Here is a 23,452-nt window from a genome sequence, read left to right as displayed (position 1 = left end):
TTGAGATGGTAAGTCTAAATGTTTTAGATCAAGTAGGACTAAAAAAAAATTTAATAAAAATTTGAAGTATCTTGGATTAACTATTTAACAAGACAAAGTAAAAGCGAAATGGTTAAAATAATGAAAAAGTCTTGTTTGATTATTTGATATATTTAAAATCAAAATAAAAATTTGTAAGACAATTGTGACACTAATAATACTTTTATAAATCTGAGTGTTGGGTAATTAAGAAATAATATATACAAAAAAAATATATTATCAAGATAAAATATTGAGATGGATGTGTGAAGTTATCAAGAAAGATAAAGAAAGAAATATTAAGCATCGACGATAGAGAATAAGATAAAGTAAATTATCTAAGATAATATAAACATATGTTTAGGAGACATTCGGATACGAGAAGAGATAAAGAAAGACCAAAGAAAATTTTAATAGAAATTATGAATAAAGAATTAAGTAATCTCAACTTAACTAAATATATAATAGTTTAAAAATATTAAATATTTTGAATAAAGATTATAATAGAAATTATGATAATAAATATATTCATACAACTAATCTCAAATAATTGGGACATTCAATTTTAGTTTTATAGTAGTAGTAGTAGTCGTGGCTTTATAAACTTTTACAAAATTGAAGTTGGCTTCGAATTTTTTAAGAACAAATACTATCATGTTTTTTAGTTCTTTTCAAACTTGACACGAACATCTATTTATATTTATCCATGAATTGTAACATCAATTACGCACATTAACTGGTCTTTTTTTATTTAAATGTTATGTTTTTACCTATAACATGTTGATGCATGACAATGTCATCAGATCCAAACTCAAGGATGACTTATTAGTATCAAAATTGATCATCAATTTATGTTGCTAGATCGATGAGACTTGACCTATTTTTTTAGAATTATATATATATATATATATATATATATATATATATATAATTGTTCAAGGCGGATATATAGTGCTAAGGAGAAACTTTGGCTAGTCCAATGATAACAGCAAACACTCTCGATGCATTGTTTGGTTATGACACATCAGCCACTTGATATTGTGTCAAGTGCATAGAGAGCGAGCTTTGGTGTATCGCATTAGACACGTCACACATACACATGTTGCTCGATTGGAATGCATCAAATACAATGAAACACTTTAACCAGCCACAATGGACAGTATCGAGAGAGTATGAAGATCTCTAATCGACAAGGAAACATTTTGCCGAATGAGAATGCAACAAGCACAAGAATTTATTTTGGCGATAAAGGTTGCATCAGATGCTTCTTGAGAGGGCTTTTCTTTTGTATATTAGGTAGCATCAAGCGCCAGTGAATCTTTTGATGGTGAAGAATACCTTTTTGTATACTCCACTCTGGTTACATCAAATATTTCGTATGCTATACTTGAGATTAAGATGCATCAAATGCAATGAGATTGCATCGAACAACGCTTTGGATCGACTCCTAAGGCACTGGGCAGAGTTGAAGTGACCTGCCACTGTTCTTCGACAAGGATGATGCTCTTTCCGACTGAAAACCCAAAGCAGCAGCACCAGTAGGGCACAGCCAAAGCAGTGCGCAGAGTTTTAAGTGACCTGCTTCTGTTCTTCAGGAACTCAAAATCCAAAGCAGCAGCGACGATAGGCACACTCATTTTGAACCACGAAATGTTTCGAGACGAATAAAAGGTGTGCAATCTAAATCACTAATGGCGCACTCATTCTCATGCCTACAGGCACACATGATGGATTCAGATGAAAGGTGCTTCCGATCATGGATGGGAGGACAAAACTGGAGCGAGTTGGTGGGACGCATCAGGTGCTTCATTCTGCACATTCAAATGAACGGGAGAATGCTTTCATCCTGGTGCAGAATGATAACAAAGACAAAAGCGACGTCCTCGACATCGATGGAAGCAGAGGCAATGGATCACAGAGAGAAGAAGACTAAAAGCAACAACATGGTCTGCTAGAGCTCGTAACTGGGAAGAATCCAGACTGGTGGAGTTGAAATGCGAGCATCAGATTGATGCTTGGTGGCTCGAGCCTTAGTTCGCTTTCAGAACCTTGACTTTCTCCCATGTGAAGTCAGGATCGTCGCGGCCAAAATGGCCATAGGCTGCAGTTTTCTGGTACCTCAAGTTGCCGCCCCTCTTCAAGTCGAGGTTGATCGCGATCATCCCCGGCCTGAAATCGAAGCTTTCTTTGATCAACGCCAGTATCTCTTTGTCAGGTATCTTCCCCGTTCTGTAACTGTCCACGAACACCGACAGCGGCTCCGGCACGCCGATGGCGTAGGAAATCTGAACGATGCACCTCCGAGCAAGTCCAGAAGCCACCACGCTCTTCGCGGCCTGCCTCGCGATGTAAGCGCCGCTGCGGTCCACCTTGGTCGGATCCTTCCCTGAGAAGGCGCCGCCGCCATGGGCTCCCCAGCCGCCGTAGGTGTCGATTATGATCTTCCTGCCGGTCAGCCCTGCGTCGCCTTGAGGCCCGCCGATGACGAAGCGACCCGACGGGTTCAAGTGGAATATGGTCCTGTCGTCGATGTACTTGGCGGGGATGACCGGCTTGATGACATGCTCTTTCAGGTCCATGGCGATCTGCTCGTTGGTCACAGACTCGTCGTGCTGGGTGGAGATGAGCACGGTGTGCACCCGCACGGGCACCATCGCGCCGCCTTCTTTCCGGTACTCGACGGTCACCTGAGTCTTCCCGTCGGGCCTGACCCACGGACACGTCTGGTTCTTGCGCACCTCCGTGAGCTTGGCGCCGAGCTTGGTGGCCAGGACGTGGGTGAGGGGCATCAGCTCCGGCGTCTCGTCCGTGGCGTAGCCGAACATGTGGCCTTGGTCGCCGGCGCCGATTTCCTCGGGCTTCTTCGTGAAGTGCCCGTGCACTCCCTGGGCTATGTCGGGGCTCTGCTCCTCGATGTTAACAAGGACCTTGCAGCGGTCGGCGTCGAGGCCAACGTCGGCGGTGACGAAACCGATGTCTCGGCAAGTGTCACGAACAATCTTCTCGTAGTTTACCTGGGCCTTGGTGGTGATCTCGCCAAACACCATCACCATGTTGGTCTTGGTGCAGGTCTCACAAGCGACCTTGCTTTCAGGGTCCTGTTCCAAGCAGGCATCAAGTATGGCATCGGAGACCTGGTCGCAGAGCTTGTCGGGGTGGCCCTCGTTGACAGACTCCGAAGTGAAGAGGAAGCTATCCATCCGTAACTAAAACATACCGATCCATCAAGAACAAGGCGAACATCGAAGTGACAGAGAAAGGAACTGCCGTACCTGAGAGAGACAGAGAGAAAGGTTCGCTTTCCTCGGCGTTGGAGAAGGAGGAAGAGGGCAGGAGCGGAAGCAGGAAGAAGCAGTCCCCGCCACAAGAAAGGAAGTCCGCTTAAAACCGTGCACGGCGTCGCGTGTGACTCACTCACCCCTTACCTCTTCTTGCCGAAGAGTGACCGGAGTCCGGAAGAGAGTGGATTGGGTGCGGCCCGTGGCCGCTACCGCTGGTGGCTGATAACGTTCCGTTGGTTTGGATCAGCGGCTGACACGTTATCCTCTGGTTCGGCAAGAGCGAGTTTTGGGCGATGACGGGCTGCCTTGTTCTTGTTTGGTAACAGAGGGAATAAGAATATATTTTTTAAATAAAAGAAAATAAAATCCTCAAATTTATACTATTAAAATTATTTATATGAAGCTATACATATGTTTTAAATTGGATAAAAATCTTTTTCTAAAGCTCATCGAGATCCGATTTCAAGATCTTACTATCTACATTGAAAATTATAATCGATATTATAAAATTTATGTATCTAACTCTCAATCCCGACAAATGGATCACTAATTTTCTAAGCATTAAAATTGATCTAATGATATTTCTAATCTCAAATTTTTCTTTTTATCAAAATTTTTTTTGTATCAATTTGATAAAAAGCTGATCAAATAGTTTAAGTCCGATCAATTATGATAATTACATTTTTTTATTCTTAAGTATGCAAATAGTTAATTTTAATTATATTTTAGATAAAAAAAATAAAAAATATATATATATACTCTATTATTAATTAATAGATAATCGGATGATATATATTTGAGTTTAACTCGTAATCTAACGACTTAAGCCTTTGTGTTAAATTAGTGTCTCATTATTAATGTTCTATCAGAATAACCTTGCGATTGTGAATATTACTAATCATCATTAATGGAGTTAGATATATTGATATAGAATGAGTTTGTGAATATTAATGACTTCTCCAAACTGAGCATTAGAACAGTCGTGCTTGGAATTCCGGGGGAGAAAGACGATAAGATCATTGCAGTTTGTGCTGATGATCCTAAGTTTCGTCACTTCAATGACCTTGACCTTAATGAGCTATCTCTTCGTCGTCTTTAGATCCGGAGCTTCTTTGAAGAGTACTGCATCCTGCCAGATCCATCTTTTAACATAACAATCGAGCTTCTGGTCTTTTTCGGTTTAATTTTTTTTTCTGCAGCAGGAAGAAATGCCAGAATCCTTGACAGGTTCTCGATTAATTCTCGCCTGCTAGTACTGCTCTTATGATCTATCTTTGCGGCCCGAGCAAACTCGTATCTCCTCTTTCCCAAATTAGTCCTTTTTTTTTTTCGAATTAATTTTTCGGAAACTGGATGGTTATTACGGTGATGATCATACTTCTTTTTGCTCTCTACTTTAACTTTTGTTATCTGTTGGATAGATGCTCGTTATTTAGCTCGTGGTGGGTTTTAATTACCTACGGTTCACTTTAGTTTTAACCATTTCTCGTTTAATCTAAATCTTAATTCTTTTAACTAAAAGATGTGATGACTATCACATGAAAAGGGCCAACGATGACTGTGAAAAAAAGGGAGAAACAACAGTGATAGTTGAGAGTAAAAAATAAAGAGAAGAAAGAAAATACAATACAGAATCATCTAGTGTCCTCGTATCAAATTAGATTAGATTTACAGTGAATTTTTGCTATTATTACTCGGGAAGATTTTGAATATTGTGCACGGTAACATAATTCTTGTATCTCAATTATTCTTTTATGATTATTACTTAGATTTTGAGCATGAGATTTTTGTATTCATTATTTTTATAGCAAATTTTCTCCATGATATTTATTATATCTTAATGTTCTATTTGATTATAATTTTTATTTAATTCTATCATGTATTAAGACGTGCTTATATTTGTTTGTATACAAATTTTTTTCTTATCAAGTTTATGCAGATGTAATTATAGTTTCATGTGGAGGTAAGACACAAGATGGCAACAGTTCATTCAGTGTAGATACACAACTTGCTTAAAAAGTAATTAAAATACAAGATGTCTGAGTAGGTAAGAAAGGTCCTTTATAGTTTTTAAAAATGAGAATTTGTAGGTGTACCCGATCGATAATCCATCTATAATCATTTTATTCACATTTTTTTCAAAGGCGTTTTTATGGCAATTGATTGGTATTCACAATATATACTCAGTTTTCTTAAATCACAATGTACGTCAAAGAGTAGAGATCGTTATCTTCTTGGAGAACGTATCTGGTGAACTTACCCGTAGGCAATGCTCTGTTAGGTTGACTTTTCTTGTATTCTAAATGATGAACACCAGATGAAATGAAATAAGCAAGATTCCCGAGTTCACGGTCAAAGAAATCAAACCCGCCCACCAATGACTCTTCGATGCTGACTGCAAAACCGAAATAAAAGAAGCATCATTGCGTGCTTAACGAATTATATCCCTAGTTAGAACTCAGATCTATATCACACCCCTAAAAAAGAATTCATAGCGATCCACTGTTCTCGTGAGATGTGCAGGTGATAGATAGTTGTGTCACCTACCACATGATCTTATCTTAGTGGGAGACTCGTTGATCGATCTCCATCAAAAATCGTTGAGCCATCAGCGACACTGGGATTGTAATCTTTCCAAGACGTGAAGAGTTTAGCGTGGTATCGATTAGTCGTGCTATCTATCACCCGTCTCTTCTACTTGACTTGGTGTATGTGAACTCGTCGGTATATATAGACGAGAATAGCAGGTCTGAGGTGCATAGCAGAAAGCGTTTCCTGGGCAGCAGCACAGCTCAGTCGACGTCTAAAATGGCGAGCTTCCGTGCCAGTCGCAAGGCTCAGAGCTCTGATGGCCCCGCAACCGTCTTGGCCATCGGAACTGCGAACCCTCGCAACGTAGTGGATCAGCTCGCATACCCTGACTTCTACTTCCGAGTCACCAACGCGGACGACAAACAAGAACTCAAAGACAAGTTTAAGCGCATCTGTAAGACCTCGTCTTCCTCCCCACCCCTTACACCATCTTGTCTCACCAGCTCTCTATCGCTTCAGCTGCAGCAAATACGCCACTAACGTTTGCGTGCAGCATTTTTGGCTTCTTGGTGGTTCGAGTATGATAACGAGACAGTAAGAACGAGCTAATTAACCTCATAACTATTACATAGTTATGTAAATGTTAGAAACTTCCATGTGTGCATGCATGGCTGGTTTCTGGATCTCAAAGCACTCGTGTCCTTGATGACCATGTCTTGACACAGACTTACGTGTCTTGTTGCTGACCTGTCGAGACGTGGTTAGTCGAATCATGATGTTGTAGCACATCTAACTGTTGCAATTAATACACACAACATAGAGAGAGAGAGAGAGAGAGAGAGAGAGAGAGAGAGAGAGAGAGAATGTATGGATTATTCTTAGGTGATAGGTTTGAGGTTTCAGAGCTTCTTCTATGATACCGTTGACGAATCTAAGAGAATCGTCGTAACATACATCATGTGTTTTGGCATTTGTGTGAAGGTGACAAGAGCACGGTGAAGAGGCGGTTTATCCACCTCAACGAGGAGATCTTGAAGGCCAACCCCACCATCTGCACGCCGGGGGCGCCTTCCCTGGAAGCTCGGCAGGACATCTTGATCGAGGAGTTACCCAAACTGGGGAAGGAAGCGGCTGAGAGAGCCATCAAGGAATGGGGTCGTCCCAAATCCATGATCACCCACGTCATCTTTTGCTCCACCGCGGGGTTCGACATGCCCGGAGCCGATTACCAGCTCATCAAGCTCCTCGGCCTCTCTCCCTCCGTCAGGCGAGTCATGCTGTACCACGTGGGCTGCTTCGCCGGCGCGTCGGCCCTCCGCATCGCAAAGGACCTCGCCGAGAACAACCACGGCGCTCGCGTGCTGGTGGTGTGTGCCGAGACCACCGCCATCACCTTCCAAGCTCCGGACGACCACAACATATATAACCTCGTCAGCCAAGCTCTCTTCGGCGATGGTGCGGCAGCGATGGTCGTCGGAGCTGACCCGGTCCAAGATGTCGAGAGGCCAGTCTTCGAGATAGCGTCGGCGGCGCAGACTCTGCTGCCGGAGAGCGAGGGCACGATCAAAGGCCACCTCAGGGACGTGGGACTCGACTTGCACTTGCGCAGGGACGTCCCCAAGCTCATCGCGGAGAACATCGAGGAGACTCTGGTGAAGGCGTTCGAACCTCTAGGCATCTCGGACTGGAACTCCCTGTTCTGGATAGCGCACCCCGGCGGGCCGGCGATACTCGACCAAATCGAGTCCACTCTGGGGCTGAAGCCGGAGAAGCTCCGGGCGACGAGAAGCGTGCTCCGCGATTACGGGAACATGTCGAGCGCCACGGTCATCTTCATCATGGATGAGATGAGGAAGCAGTCGGCCAAGGAGGAGCGGGAGAGCAGCGGCGAGGGGCTGGAGTGGGGGGTGCTCTACGGGTTCGGGCCGGGGCTCACCGTGGAGTCCGTCGTCCTCCACAGCGTGCCTCTGTGACTCCTTACGACTACTGCTGCGGTGGGCTCGCATCAAAGATCGGAGTGGAGTTGGTGTTCCTGATTGGGTGTGTTTGACTATGATTACAGTAAGTTTTATGTCGTGTTGTTCTGCTTGCAGTTGTTGATTGATGTTTGAATAAAGATGCACGTTAAAGCTGAAACATGAACAGCACCATCATCTCTCCAGCACCAATCTATGATGAATTAAGTGGCATGATATGTGCAGGCAGTACTTGAGCCTTACTCTTCATCAAATTAATATGATTTTTAATGCTAAATGATGCAAGGGGCAGTGCCAAAGTAGGAAGATAAGTTGCTTTTTAGAAACAGAAAAGAGAAAGAAGAAGAGATTCATATTAATATGTTTTGCGATTACAAGTAATCGGGAGGAGAGGAGAAGAAAGGAGATGAGGAAAGAGGGCAGGAGAGGAGGAAAGATGGCAGAAGATGGGAGGTGACGGGAAGAGAGGGTATACATAGGAGAGACAGGAACAGTTCCTGTGGGCTGCGAGATAGGAAATGTAGATCGGCGTCATCTTGATCGGCCGGCAGTGTTGGCATCAGGTCCTCGTCGCTAGCAGTACCCTCACCTCCTCATCACGAGCGGTCTTGGGCTCCCCTTTCCCCCCGCCCGAACCATGCAGCATCGCACGGCGCCTCGGAGACTAGCCGAGAACGAAGTAAACTCGAGTCGACTCGCGAGTCAGGCCGATTCCACCATTCCAACGTTTCGACGACGGGCCTGCCTCGCTAGGCCTGATCTGGGCCGTAAGATCTCAAGATTCTACGGCCCGGATTGCGAGTTTAACAACATTGGGTGGGACCAAATACCAAATCAGCACAACAATAGATCCGAAACTATGCTATAACGACCACAAAATTTGAAGGTATTATGATTCCGAAATGCATGAGGTCTTAATTAATGGCTTACCCAGCAAGCATACATAATTCGAGGAAAGGATAAGTTAAGCCTACATAATTCGAGGAAAGGATAAGTTTCGCTGCCAATATCATATGTAAATCTACGATAAGACTCAGGTTGATGTCAACTGTCCTAGATGATGTTTCGGTTGTTCTAACACTACCTGGTCAAACAGATCGGATCGTCGACCGAAGCACATTAACATCCTGTTCAGGTTCGATCCTGCTCCCTGCAAGCAGGCACATGAAGAAATAGTAAATTTCCCTATAAAAATCCTCGTGTTCTAAACGGGAATAGAGGAGGAAAAAATACAAAAACCCCCAAGATCATCCATTGATTTGATCATCGGAGAGATCGGGAGGGGTCGGGCGATCGACCGTCAATGGAATTCACCGTAGGTGGGTAACTCGATCTCCCTCTTCCTCTTTTGATGCCATGATGCTTTGATGTCGTACGACCAGGTGCGGATCTCGCCGCGCCGATTGCATCGGCACCGGGAGTCGCTGCTCACCACGGAGCAGTGCGATGTGGAGAGAAGGGGGAGCCGTTTCTCCTCGCCGTCTCGGTCTTCTCGGTAGGTACCGAAGCTGCATGATCACGGTCGATGTGCAGACGACTGCACCGATTTGTTTTGAGCGCGCAAGAACGTATGGTTCTTCTCCCCTTTCTTCTTCTTTCTTCCTCCTCGGGTGGGCGCACGTACGCAACGGTGGCAGCGACGTTTTCACCCGTGGAAGCAGTACCTAAAGATAGGAGATGTGGCCCGGCAGTTTGCCTACGAGGTCCTGCTTGCATACGCCACCAAAGCCGAGACACGGGTATCTAAATTACCACGCCCGATTTAAAATCGAAATAATAAAAGACTAATCGTGATTCTCTCATATTTTATTTTGTGATCCAACTTAATCTTGGAGCAAACAGAACCCTGATAACAGATAAGATTTTACCAAACCCTGATAACAGATAAGATTTTATCAAAAAAAATTTGTTTTATTGAGAGAAATCCTTATGTGAGGAAAATCCTCCCTCCAGTTATTGAAATATTTTTTTTTTATATTTTATTCTTTCCAATATGGTATTATGAGACGAGCGAACTTCACGGTCATTGAAATATGTCATTCACTTCCTATCAGACTCTCTTCTTCATCCGCTGTACAGCGTGTGACACCTTCGCTGCTACCCAACCGTTGCCGTGACCACACCCAGCGTTGCTATCACACAATAACGAGGGCATGTTTTGGTGCGGCGCTCGCCCTTGGTAGTGGATCCCTCTTCAACCCTTGCTCGCTCCTTCCCTCTTCTCCTCCATGCGACCTTCTTCTTTACCAACGTCGCCTGCATTGACCCCAAGCTCGGGTTGTCCGTCGTCGTAGCATCATCTTCATCTGATCTATATTAACTTTATCCTTTGCCTAACTTTCTCCTCTACTACACCTCTGCTACAGTTTTCTCCTCTACTACAACTTTCTCCTTAGAAAAATCCTTTTATTATGTTAAAGAGAATTCTACAATCTAATCTGTATAAATAAGAGACATTAATGTATTCGAGCTTCTTCAATAATTCTTTTTATCTTTGATTCTTTCCATAAACCCACCTCAATTATCGTTAAATAAACAGCACCCAACAATGAGCTAATCAGTTTGGTTCCTCTCGATTATGTCCGTAGACACCAATCGAAGAAGAGATACAGCGAAAGATCAGCGTTGCATGCACGGAGCTCACGTCGGAGTCCGGAGACGTGACGAAGGAGAACAAAGGGCTTATTCTCCTTGTTTTTTCTTTATTGTTACCGAGAAAAAAGGGAGAGGCAAAAATTATCTGACTGATATCCGTAACCTAAAAAAAATGATTTTTCTTTCCTATAGAAACTAATTCCCTATCACACAATTTATTTGTTCAAATAAGTTAATATATTAAATTAATTAGAAATACTTATGATATTTCAGATTTATTGAAACAAGATAAAAGAAAAAATATTTTTTTTTTATTGGAGGAATATGATAAGTAAATTTTGTGTTTTCCACTCACAATCCTCAACGAATCAAAAACATGCAGTTAAAAGTATATCACCAATTTAATAGATAAAAGTAATTTGATAAAGCAATTTCTTTTTCTTTTTTTAATATCCTATTGGAACCTAACCTATTTCCAATAGAACCACAACGAACTTGACTTCTAATCAAACTCCGCTAGTCCAAACCCCTCATATATATATATATATATACACCCCACCGGGCTCTCAAAACCGCTGCTTCGATTCCTAAATCGCCTCCGATCTCGCCGGTGACATGGCGACGGAATTGTTGGGATCGGCGGACGCCGTCGCTTATTTCCCCGTCGTGTACATCAATGACGATCACGAGATTGAGGTGGGATCTGTTCTGGTGCACCCGTCGCTCGGCTTTGATACGTTCCAGGAGACCATCAGCCAGATGATCGGCGTCGCTCGTCACCGGCTCTCCATGACCCTCGTCCGCTCCAATAATATCCGGGCCTTGGGGGAAACCATGCGCATGGTGGCTATCGACGAGGCGTCCGATTTCGCCGCAATCGCCTGCGAGCGGGACTGCTTCGTCCACGCCGTCCGCCTGTCGCGCCGGAAGAGGCGGGGCCGATCCAAGAGGAAGAATCGCGATCCAGGACCGGGGGAGAACGCGGGGCCGAATATTACGATCCTGAGGCGGAACCCGGCGGAATCCGACGTCCTGTACACGGTGGCGGACGGCGTGATGGTGCCTGGTACGGTGGCCGGGCTTGGGCTGTGGGATTACGAGGCTCCGCTCCGGGTCCTCGAGCGGCAGCGGGAGAGGTTCCCGTTATCGACTCCCGCGGCGAGGCCGTCCTGCTACCGGTTCGCGGAATTCGCTCCTCAGCCGGCGCCGCTCCTGTGGTGCGATAATTGCGAGGTGGCCAAGGCGGAGGGCCTTCCGCCGTGTTTTCACCGGTGCGTCCGCGACGCCATCACCGTCTGCTTCCGCTCGGCGGCGGGCCCCATCCAGCGCCCGTCAACGAAGCAAGTCGAAGCTTCCTCTTAGTTATATATATATATATATATATATATATATATATATATATATATATATATATATATATATATATATATATATATATATATATATATATATATACACACACACTCTCTCTTAAAAAAAAAAGACACTTAGGTAGAATTCCATTAGTGATGAAAGGGTTTAGTTTTGTTAGTAATCACAGAGGATTCTTAGTTCTTTCCATTCTTTGTTAGTAAGAAAATGAATAGTATAATTTAATTGATGTCATAATTTGAATTTGATACTTGATCCCTTGGTCTCTTATCTTTAAATCATATCTATAACATATAATTTATATGAACAATTATGGGTAAATTTTCTTTAAAAAAATTAAAAATATATATTTTTATCCTTTTTAATTTGTTTTTATATAACGTGTTGTATTTCCTAAGAGATAATATTATATTTTCCTATCACCTTTCGGCATGCAACCGTCCCTACCACTCATCGTTAGTCCATTGGTGTGATTAATTTTAGTTGGGACAGATACAAGAGACACAAGCCTCGTAGTAGCACATAAGTAATACCTCAATAATAACAAATGAGAAGAGAGCGTAATTAGTAAATGACGATGAAGATGATGACGAGAGATGGAGACGATAAGTAATGGATGTGACGATCAACAAGATGGAGATGAGGGGTAATTATATCAGTTAGAAGATAAGAAAAGCGAAACTAAAAAAACACTTTATAGAAAAATGTGAAATAATTACTTATGATTTAATTCTTATTATTAATGTTTTAAGTCAGGTCAAATCAAATTATATATATATAATTCAGGTCAATTTAATTATTAATATTTATTTTTTATCCAAAAACCATAGAATGTTAAAAAAAATAGCTACTCCGACCAAGATCGCTCGACTTACCACACCCCACCCTCTCTCTCTCTCTCTTTCAAATCTCAATATTATATTTATTTTATCATATATATATATATATATATATATATATATGATAAAAAGAATTATTAAACGAAGCAAGTTAAAGGATAAATGATGGAAACTGTTGGAAAGAATAGAAGATAAAAAGAATTCTTAAAGCCGGTGACGACGGTGGCTACGACGATGATGATAGCTACTGCGACGACGACGACGGCGATGACTGTAGTAGAAGAGAAAGCCATAGCAATGCCGCAGTAGAAGAGAAAAGCTACAGTGATGTTACAGTAAATGAGGAGGAAGCTACAACAGATGATGAAATTATAGCGATATTGCAGTGAAGCTACAACATAGGAGGAAGCTGCAGCGATGTTATAGTAGAGATGCAGCAGAAGAGAAAGCTGTAGCAGAGAAAAAAGCTACAATAGAGGAACAGTAATGAAGCTACAACAAAGCATAGGAGGTAGCTATAGCATAGGAGGTAATTACAACGATGCTACAATAGAGGAGAAAGCTGCAGCGATTTCGTAGAGAAACCTATAGCGATTTGGTCTTAGCAGGACTACACCGGTGAAGAATAAGGCCGCATGGAGGAGAAAAGAAAAAGAGCGAGCAGAGGTTGGAGAGGGATCCACTTCCGAGGGCAAGCAACCAACCGCACCAAAACAGGCCCCATTGTTGTGGCCACACCTGATGGCGACGCCGAGTGTGGTCACAACAGCGACTAGGGTAACAGCGAAGGCATCACACATTGTACAACGGTAATTACAACAGAGGAGGTAGCTATAGCATAGGAGGTAATTACAACGATACTACAATAGAAGAGAAAGCTACAATAGAGGAGGAAGCTGCAGCGATTTCGTAGAGAAACCTATAGCGACTTGGTCTTAGCAGGACTGCACCGATGAAGAAGAAGGCCGCATTGAGGAGAAAAGAAAAAGAGTGGGCAGAGGCCCCCATTGTTGTGGCCACACCTGATGGCGATGCCGAGTGTGGTCACGACAGCGACTGGGGTAACAACGAAGGCATCACGCATCGTACAACGGACGGAGCGAATGAAGAGGGGAGTCCGACGAGGAAGTGAGTCCAGCGAGAAAGATTTCCCAAGCTTCGATGGTCGTAGAATCTCGCCCGTCTCACCTGCTTTGATACCACGTTGAAAAAAATAAAAAATAAAAAAAATTATTGAAAATACTTGAATATATTAACATGTCCCTCTACTATTTATACAGATTAGTAGGATGGATTTTTCTCAACAGAATAAAGGATTTCCCTCGACAGAATAGAGAGATTTTCTCAAAAAATCTTATCAGCTATCATAAACGAGTTTTGGTTTTAGATGGTTTTAGAATAGAATCTGACATTATTTATTTACGAGTTTTGATCTTCAATTTTGATCCGCCCAACAGAAGCATTTACGATTCAAAATATAATTTAATAAAATTATTAATGTTCATTTGCAAGCGACCAACGTGGGCCGAAGAAGGTTGTCTTCTTCCGATGCCTATAATCTTTAGGATAAAGACGATGAGCTTTGATCGTAGAATCTAATCTTACGGTCGTCCTCTGAAGAAAATCCAATTCTTTACCAGCTGCTGAGTCATCGTCTTCGATTCTTGATCTGATGATAATAAAACATTATTAATGTTTGATTTGGACGGCATCGCAAGGGAAGCAACCAACGTGGGCTCAGGACCGGCTTCCTATTCATCAATAGTTCCTCGGGTGTGTCCACCGAAGCAGCGATACTGTGGCTGCTGTCGCCAACCCACCGAGCTGCAGGTTCTTCAGCGCACAGTTGGTGCTCAGAGCCCCAACCCACCCACCGCTGCAGGCTCTTCACCTGCGTCCGACCAAAACGCCACATGAGATCTCTGCATCATAAGCTACTCCACTCTACAGCATCGAGCCAGCATTCCAAGTACGTAACTACTGCTTCGTCGCTGCTACAGTGTGAGGTACGCAACGTGTCGACGATTGCATTCCGGCACACCAGCTTGCTCTACGGGCCGGTAGGAAGAGGCCGGTGGAGAATTTTGTTGGCAGCGTGGTCTGCCCATCGCACCGGAACAAGGGCAATACATCGCTGCCGCTTGTTGCTGTGGAGAAGCTACAGGCGGAAGGAACATTTGATGTTTTCTGATGCCAGTCGCTTGTAGCACTCACTGTTCATCTATAGTTTCATGTTGCAGACCACAGTATCGTTTGGCTCACTCGTAGCATCTACAGCTCTGCTGAAGGTATCTCCCTGTCTTTTCTCCTTGGAGCCGTCTGCTGCTCTGCGATCCTCGAGCACGCCGATCGTTCGATCGAATAACTAAGAGGCATGTCCTCCGACCATGCATTCGATTTCCACTTTATCTGGACCGACTATTCCTCAAGAATTTGTTTCTATTCGTCGAAAAATAATAATAACAAAGAGTGTGGTGTTTCATTTTGTATGATCTTCCAATGTTGCATTCGCTGCTCCTTTATTTTCAGATTTTAATTATGATGCAAATTCACTGCTTATGTATGTGTATTATCATCCTGTTTAAACTTACGAGCAATTCTTATTTCCTATTATCTGACATTAAGCTACGATCTTTTCTCATAGCTATTATTTGTCGTACACACCTATCGATTCAATTCAATGGAATGCCTCGAAATACTTGTCTATGCAAGACTCGTTTGGTGGAGAACTTCATGTCTTTGAAGTCTCTCTAAATATTGAATGCTTGCTATAGCAAATCGTCAACGCATGCGAAAACAGCAGGATCATTGCAGCAAGACGAATGGAAGTTTAAACAGCATATAATTCTTTTTTTACATATATATACATATATAATCATTTTCTTCTCTATTTTGTGTTCCCTCGAGAAGCTCAGATTGGCAACTCTATGTTGGAGTGTTGTTTCGATGGCTACAGCATTCACTGATGGAATAGAGAGGAAGTCAAACGCGTCACTTTATATGTTCTCTTCCTCCATCTCGGTGGCTCAAGAAGAATCGGAAGAAGATGGAGGAGAAGAAGAAGAAGACGAAGAAGAAGCAAGGCTTACAAGCAAGTCCACAAAGGCTCCTATTATGAGCTCGTGCGTCTTCTTTCCATTAGCTGTCAAGTACCAAACCAACATCTCCTCGAGCCACGCCCAGTCTATGACTCCATGAGCCGTCAGCATCTCCTCCATCGACTGCTTGAAGTCACGATAAGGGTCCTCCGACTCCACCGCCATGGCGATGCTCCCCTCGAACGGAACGGCCCCGACGTCCGCCGCCTCCACTATGGAGCTGGTCGCGCCTGGCTCGAAGAACAGCCTGTCCGACCGCAGCCCGCGGATGACCGCCTCGACGGCGTCGCCGCATGACGACTCACTACTCTTCGTGCCTACGTAGTCTACTACGCCACCGTCTTTCTCCCTGAAGGAGCGGGTCCTTGGGTGGCTGCAGGAAGGCCACGGCCATGGAAGAGGAGTAGGGGGAGAAGAGGCGTGGCTCGTGTACCTCGTGGCGGAGAAGAGAGAGAAGAAGCCTGGTTTCCTGCCCATATCGGATGTCCTTTTTATGTATGCGAAGAAGAGGAACAGGAGAATGGAATGCGGTGCAGTGCGGTGCAGTGCAGCACGAGATGTTGTTAATGGCGAGGGAAATAGCGGTGGCCTTCTTGAGGCATTTGAAGGCAGGGATTTGCAGGGCGAGTCACCGTGAGCGAGCCATAAATAATAGTTGGAGGAGGATAACAGTGACCTTCACTGCTCGCACTCAAATATGGATCGCTTCTGCTGTTGCGATTACCGCTTTTTGTTCGCTAGCTGCAACAAGGTGCAGCATTTCTTCTCACGAGAAGCTGCAACCTTCAACTCGGGCAGCTAACCGCTCCCTTGTCTTGCCTTGTTTTCCTCATGCTTGTGTATTTTGAGACTTATTATTCTGCCCATCGAATGGAATACAAGGCAAAGTGGAAAGCTGTGTGCGCCTGCTATCCAACAACAACAGCAGCGAGCAGCAATGAAATCTGAGATACCAAAAATAAATCCTTTTTTTTTTTTCTTTTCTTTTACCGGAGAAAAATATATTAAATAATTTGCACCCTTAAAGAAGGAGAGTGTGAAGTATAGTTTGATATAAAATAAACAATGATGAAAAGCTGAAGGCAATGCATTTATTTGTCTCGTTTGAATACATTATTATTTAAAAGTCATTCATGAGATGGACAATCAAACACAAGTCTCGGTAATGATAATGCCATCCATATGAAAGGTTCAAAGTATGCTATTACAAACCCATGATAGACATGAAGGCAAGGAAAATACAAAGAGTAGGTGATCGGAAGGAAACATTTCTATGCCCAACAAAAGTATCCAAGTTTCTGGGTTCATTTCATGATCCTCACTCTCACATGGCAGAACAATGGATTTAAAGGTTCCACTCTTGCTTGTCTTTGTCCGATGTGCTTGCATTCACCTAGCGAGCATCGAAAGATGACTCCTTCCCAGGAGAATCGATCTTATCAAGATCGAGAGGCCAATAATTCAAACATCAATGTCTCGTGTCCCTGCCTTCCATGGGAACATGTCAGCTAGCGAACGCTTAATGGCAGCCATCGTGTCTTCCCGTTCCAAACATGCTCTCTTGACTCCTCCTCCGCCTCCTCCCCAATTAGAGAGCTTTAATAGCCGGATTCTGAGAGGCATGTTTGTCCTCGTAATTAAACAAGGAGGTCAGTACGCAAGCAAAGCAACGAAGGAGACAAGAAGAAGACAGCATTCCTCTTCGACTCGCTTGTAGGTGTTAGGGTAGGGGATGCTTCCGTGCTTTATATTCTAATGGGCTAATGCAAGTCAACCACTGCCTTAAAACATGGCTTCGTGGTCCACCCGGGATTACATTTGCATTAATTGCTGATATCAAAATGTATATCTCAGAAATAGTGCAATAAATTTTAATTTTTATGTTTTATCATCTCGTGATATGTCAGTCAAATATATCGATCGACCGATATATATTTGAGTTAGGACGTGCTGGCTAATCAAAAGTAAACTTAAGGAAACAAAATATTAATTAAGTCGAATAGCAACGAGAAAGATTCTCGTAGTTAAGCTAATATACCGACTTAGATCACCAGATCCACCATAACAAGATATCCAATAAAAGTATTTGGATCGATGCGATTTCAACACACCATGACATCAAAATACTTGCATTTTACAGGAAATTTATCAGCTTTGTGCGAATATCAAAATTAGTAACTCGCATGAGTCGTCATTTCCGTGACAAAGGGAGGTTGATGATCCCCTTGCTCTACATAGTGGTTCGGTCTTCTCGACCTACGTACTTAGAACCACTAAAATGAAATGCTGTTGTCCTCCAAGATCTTCCTTCGCACATAAAATTTGGACTTGATAAAAAGAGCCAGAGAGTCTACGGCAATGCCCACATTCTTACTTGATCAATTGCATCAACTGCCATACGAAAATTTGTCTTGATCATTAGTCAGTCACGGATCAAAACACCATTTTCCGCTTACCAATTGCATGATGCTTTCTTGTTTCGATTTTGTCACTCTACTTTGGGCATCGTTCCAAGCTAAGACTGCACACACAACTGTTAGCAGAGACAAAACTCCTTTCAAGCATTTGGCAGAGATTAAAATCATAGTTTTCGAAGATGGGAAATCTAAAAGAATGTGGTTTTGCACGACAACCGTTAACGACATGCAGCAAGCAGTTCTATGACCCTCTGGCTTATGAACCCGTAGTGAAACTAAACAACAACAGACGACCGATCAAACGCCGATCGAAGACTTCCAACCGTTCATTCCCATCAAATTTATCGATTGCGGGAAAATGATCCAAACAAATCATAGACTGCTAACAAAAGCAAACAGCTTACCGTATCAATCCACAAATCCCGTCTGCCTCAACACTACGTCACGGACGCGCCGCAGATCCCTTCCTTTCAGCGTCCTCCCTGCCCCTTCCAGCACCGAGAAGGTTGTCATCCTCGATCCCTTCCCGTGAGTCCTCGCCACGATCTCGTGAGGCGGCATCATCATCTCGTGCTCGTCCCCGCCTCCGTCGTCTGCCCCATCGGCGCCCTCCACCCCGAGCCCCGTCGTTCTCCGGGGCACGACAGGCACATTGATCGGAAGCGACTGCGGTCGGTGCACTTTCCCCACCGGCACCGAGAGCGAGTACTCCGGCTTCGCTCTGGGGATCGCGGGGATCATCCGCGCCGCGGTGGTGGACGAGGAAGACGGGGAGTTGGAGGAGGCGGAAATTGATGGCTTCCGCTGGAGGAGAGGGGGAGCAGCGGCGGGGACGCAGCCCCCGTCGTCCTCCGGTAGGGCGGCGAGGATTCCGAAGCTCCGGTCCCTCGGGCCGCGGGGAGCGCCACGGGAGGAGAGGGAGAGGAAGGTGCTAGGGCTAGGCTTCGCCGTCTCCGGCAGAGACGGCGCCGGGTCGAGTGAGGTCCACAGCACATCGGACTCGTGGAGCTCGACCCCGGCGGGTTGGTCGGGCGGGGGCGGAGAGAAGAGGCCGAGGAAGCGGTCAGAGCCGGGGGATCGCTGATGGCGGAGACCCTCCATGGAACGAAGAGTCTATCGAGGCAGAGGGTGGCCGGGGGATCGGGCGGGGGCGGCGGCGGCGGCGATAAGGGAAGCAAAGCGGGACTCGGAGCGCAGCCGGAGAGCTGTGGTGGGAGAAAGGACGCCACTTGTCGTGGTCGTTGTCGTAGTCACTGTCGTTTATGGGCCTTCGCACGAATCAACCGATCGCGTCACATCACTTGGTAAACAGCACAACCGCGGTGAGAGGATTCGTGTCATATGCTCTATGGCAGAGATCTTGGAGGCGTCGCAGACGACACATCATTCACTACCTCCCCAACGAATGCAGCATGCACCAGTCACACGACTTAAGTCACGGCACAAGCATCGACAAATCGACGTGACGCGCGTCAAGGGAGCGTGAGACGCATGAGTAAAAAGGTCGCCATATGCATCACATCATTAAAAATATTAAGTTCGTGTCCTACTTGATATTGGAATAACGGTGCATAATTAAAATTTACATCGTTAGTGTCATATTCACTTTTGTTTCTACTAGAAAGGGATGGGAAAACAAAAGGAGGTGGATCGCTGCTATCGAGTTGGAATCGATTAGACTCGATCAACCCTGACAAATCACATATTCTCTGAGGGCGTTGTTGCGTCCGCGAGACGGGCCAGCACCTCGGGTTCTTTCGGTGCTGATTCAGCCCGGCTGACAAGTATGGTGGAGGCCAGCTACTACAAGACCGAACATGGTCCGCTGTTGGCCGACGCGGTCCGACTCGACCCAAGCGAGCTGTGGACAGGATTGGGTAAAACGACTGACATCGAAGGGCAACTTCGTCAGTATGGAACTGCAACATGGTAACCCTAAGATAAAAGTACTCCCGAACGGTGGTAGGGTTTCGTTTACGGGAGAGGGAGGGGAGGCGCGGGAAGAGGGAGCAAGAACGAGTGACAAAGATGCAGATCTTCGTGAAAACCCTCACGGGGAAGACCATCACCCTCGAGGTCGAGAGCAGCGACACCATCGACAACGTCAAGACCAAGATCCAGGACAAAGAAGGTACTTTCTCGTGGTTCGTCGATTTTGACTCGGTGGGATCTCGCATGTGGTTTCTGATCGTTTTGTGGGCCTTTTCACCCAACAAAATTAGGGATTCCGCCGGACCAGCAGCGACTGATCTTTGCCGGGAAGCAGCTCGAGGATGGACGGACACTCGCCGACTACAACATTCAGAAAGGTGATATCTTGTGATCATATTAGATTTCTCTTTTTTGTTTCATTTGTGTTTCTTGTTGATTGGTTATCAAGAGTTGACAAGAGTTGTGTTTTTTTTTGTGGTGATGCAGAGTCGACGCTGCATTTGGTGCTGAGGCTGAGGGGCGGTATCATTGAGCCCTCTCTGATGGCTCTAGCCAGGAAATATAATCAGGAAAAGATGATCTGCAGAAAGTTAGATATCGTCTAACCTTATTACTTAAGTCTTTATGATCTTTAAGTCTGTGAAAATTTTTGTTTCTGATCTGCGTACCATGCATAATTGCTTTCAGCAAAAGGTACTAAAAAATGACTTGTAGGTGTAAATATATTAAACACTAATTCGTTATTCGTTATATTAAACTTGTAGGTGTAAATATATTAAACACTAATAACTTTCAGCAAAAGTTAGATATCTGCACTATTTGAGTATAAAGTAGAATTTTTGAATGTTCATGGAGATGTGTCGTCGCAATGCCATCATTTTGCTAGAGTTCGCAACATATCTAAAATTGTACCACCCTTTGTGTTGTCCTACATGGATCAATTTTCTGCCTTAGGGCTTTGTACCCTTATTGTTGTCAACAGATGCAGTTTATTAGTTTGAAGCTCATATCATGGATGGGATAATAGGTGAGAATCTTGCGTTCTATAAGAAGTAAAGTTTTTTCCAATGGAAAATGCATAAAGAACTCTTACATGTGTAATATTTATTTTGTATTGTGATTAGTTAATTTGGTTTCTTTTAACTTCTGGGCTGCTGGTTTTCTTTGTGTTATTCTATTAGGCAACCTCTTCATGTCTTATTTGTCAGGCTTATCTTCTCTTTAATTGCTAGTAAAGCAACACAAATGCCTGCAATTCTTTTTCTAGGTACTTTTAATTGGTTATTTTGTTCAGCTGGATTTCTTTTAAATACTTGGTTTGAGTTTTCTACTAGCAACAAGAGCTAATTATCTATGAAGAAACAAAGATTTAATGAGGCTAATGGGCTATGCATAAACAAAGATATCTCCAGGGAGTTAGTAACCTATTAATAATTTTGACTTTCATGTTTCAATTCAGCAATGTTAGGCTGTCCCAAAAATGTCATCAGTAATTGTTCCGAGTATTGAAGCATTTTAAGGACACGTTATTAGATAGATTCCCAAATGATACAAGGTGTGCAATTTCCTTTCATAGCTTCAATTTTGCATTTGAGTGTTTTTAAATATAAATCATATAGATGATTTGCTATCTTGTGAAAATATTGCTAGCGATCCTGTGTGTTCTTGCCGATAACTTGGTAACCATTTGCTTTTGGTTGAATTATTATCATTCGGTATCTCAGTCTGTGTACTTTTTTTTTTGTTGATAATCAGTTTCTTATTCTGTGTTCTTTTTATTATTCGGTATCTTATTCTGTGTACTTTTTTTCTTATTCTGTGTTCTTATCCTGTGTTCTTATTCGGTATCTCATTCATGAAGTTTATAATTGTTGCTGATGTGGTTTTAAGCAAGACTGTTGTTTTCATACTGCAGGCAATAAAAGTTCTTGGAAGCTTAGTTTTTGTCTCATGATTAATTGTTACTCCAGGCTTATGACATCTGCGCGGATTTTTTGCTTTCATTGTGACGTTTCCTTTGCTGTTGCATCTACATGTAAAAATGGCTATAGTTTCTCATTTTCTGTTATGGATTTCCTTGTGTATGCAGTGCTCCACATAGTTGCTCTTCTATTTGCAGTGCCTGTTGTTGATCCTTTTCTTGTACTAGTCTCATAACACTGAATGAATTTGTGGTAATGGTTCTGGTGCTTCAAGCTCCTTGCATTAATGTCATGCTTATCTAGTGTACCCGATGCGCACTAAACAAAATTTCAGTTGACTGATATTTTTTTTTTTGCTGTGGATATAATTTGTGGATGTCTATATGGCTGCAAATTTGTGTTGGCTTGTTTGATAAGTGAAAAATGCTTTGAGAGTAGAGTACTATATTGTATATATGTTCTTTTGCATGCCTAAGTCCTTGAAAGGATATAGACATGGAGCAATCTACGTGCATTGCATCTGCTGGTTTTCTTATTTTGTTTAGTTTTACATAACCATTTGAGACTATGCGATAACCATCCTCGTTTTCTCCGTCCAGATGCTATGCAAGATTGCATCCAAGGGCTGTTAATTGCCGTAAAAAGAAGTGCGGCCACAGCAACCAGGTACCTCTTTATCTCCGTATTGGTTAGTTTGATTGGTTTTGTGGAAATACAGTGAATATTCATTCTTGCAAAATTCTAAACAATTTTGTGAGTTATTTAATTTTAATCTGTCTTGTTCCACAGAGGTTCCAAGTATTCTTCCCGTATATTACACCACCCCCTTACTAACTAATGCTGGTTTCCTCAAGGCAACATTGTTTCTTATTTTAAAAAACATGGGAAACAGAGATGATTTCAAACTGCTAGTAATCTCCCGCTTGTTTTGGTTTGCAGCTGAGGCCCAAGAAGAAGATCAAGTAAGCTGTTGGTTTGAGTTGCTTGATGCGTGTTCTGAGAAGCCAAAATGATGTCCCATCTAGATTAGCTGTCATCGGCTGTTTTCATTTTTCACATGAAGCTTATTTTTATTGCTTTGTTGCTGCAAACAAACGTGTTGGCACGTAAAAGGACCATGTTGTTTTCTGAATGTTTTGAAGTATCTTTAGCAATTAATATTTCTATTGATTGTTCTCAATCAAATAATATCTATCGATTTTGCCACCTGAAATTTGTATTAAAAAGCTACAGCCAAATTGCAGAAAAGGCAGTTGAGCTGCGCGAGGATCTTTCTTTCAGCAATTATCGATGCCAACCGAATTATTTAATGTGAACAATCTTGCTATCTCGGTCGTGTGCTGTAGTATGTGGTCTTCGATGTTAGATGACCACAGCGAGCTCTATATCTGTTTCATGTTAATTCACTTGGTTCGTTGTGTTATATGTTTAATGTATCAGAAAAGGAATATTATTAATTTACATGCTTACA

General features: G+C 43.4%; 4 protein-coding genes and 1 pseudogene across 8 annotated transcripts; 2 read left to right on the top strand and 3 right to left on the bottom strand.

The window, feature by feature from the left end:
* Positions 1–1,808: 1,808 nt before the first annotated feature.
* On the bottom strand, positions 1,809–3,613 carry LOC135627464 (S-adenosylmethionine synthase 1-like). The gene is made up of 2 exons (XM_065133571.1): positions 3,291–3,613; positions 1,809–3,224 (listed from the first exon to the last, which is right to left on the bottom strand). The coding sequence occupies exon 2, from the start codon at positions 3,216–3,218 to the stop codon at positions 2,049–2,051; it is 1,170 nt and encodes a 389-aa protein (XP_064989643.1). The 5' UTR covers positions 3,219–3,224; positions 3,291–3,613; the 3' UTR covers positions 1,809–2,048.
* Positions 3,614–6,077: 2,464 nt separating this feature from the next.
* Positions 6,078–7,862, top strand: LOC135627459 (chalcone synthase 2-like). Its single transcript, XM_065133566.1, has 2 exons — positions 6,078–6,285; positions 6,813–7,862. Exons 1-2 carry the CDS (start codon positions 6,108–6,110, stop codon positions 7,802–7,804), a joined length of 1,170 nt encoding a protein of 389 aa, XP_064989638.1. The 5' UTR covers positions 6,078–6,107; the 3' UTR covers positions 7,805–7,862.
* A 7,746-nt stretch (positions 7,863–15,608) lies between these two features.
* Positions 15,609–16,289, bottom strand: LOC135627626 (transcription repressor OFP13-like; annotated as a pseudogene).
* Positions 16,290–17,782: 1,493 nt separating this feature from the next.
* LOC135627025 (protein S40-7-like) lies at positions 17,783–19,938 on the bottom strand. 4 transcript variants are annotated; one of them, XR_010492520.1, is made up of 3 exons: positions 18,532–19,938; positions 18,167–18,243; positions 17,783–18,101 (listed from the first exon to the last, which is right to left on the bottom strand). XR_010492520.1 is itself a non-coding variant. In XM_065132955.1 (2 exons), exon 1 carries the CDS (start codon positions 19,226–19,228, stop codon positions 18,536–18,538), a length of 693 nt encoding a protein of 230 aa, XP_064989027.1. In that variant the 5' UTR covers positions 19,229–19,938; the 3' UTR covers positions 17,783–18,243; positions 18,532–18,535. The 4 variants fall into 4 exon arrangements, 2 of the variants coding, with proteins under 2 accessions (XP_064989027.1, XP_064989028.1); XR_010492521.1 differs by having other exon boundaries at positions 18,167–18,231; XM_065132955.1 differs by having other exon boundaries at positions 17,783–18,243.
* A 156-nt stretch (positions 19,939–20,094) lies between these two features.
* LOC135627026 (ubiquitin-ribosomal protein eL40 fusion protein-like) lies at positions 20,095–23,187 on the top strand. 2 transcript variants are annotated; one of them, XM_065132957.1, is made up of 5 exons: positions 20,095–20,258; positions 20,350–20,436; positions 20,546–20,648; positions 22,581–22,647; positions 22,771–22,991. In XM_065132957.1, the coding sequence occupies exons 1-5, from the start codon at positions 20,156–20,158 to the stop codon at positions 22,813–22,815; spliced, it is 405 nt and encodes a 134-aa protein (XP_064989029.1). In that variant the 5' UTR covers positions 20,095–20,155; the 3' UTR covers positions 22,816–22,991. The 2 variants fall into 2 exon arrangements, with proteins under 2 accessions (XP_064989029.1, XP_064989030.1); XM_065132958.1 differs by having other exon boundaries at positions 20,097–20,258; positions 22,921–23,187.
* The last annotated feature ends 265 nt before the right edge of the window (positions 23,188–23,452 follow it).

The sequence above is a fragment of the Musa acuminata genome, chromosome BXJ2-11, assembly GCF_036884655.1.
Source record: "Musa acuminata AAA Group cultivar baxijiao chromosome BXJ2-11, Cavendish_Baxijiao_AAA, whole genome shotgun sequence".
Classification (NCBI taxonomy): domain Eukaryota; kingdom Viridiplantae; phylum Streptophyta; class Magnoliopsida; order Zingiberales; family Musaceae; genus Musa; species Musa acuminata.
This window is presented reverse-complemented; position numbering and strand designations above follow the sequence as displayed.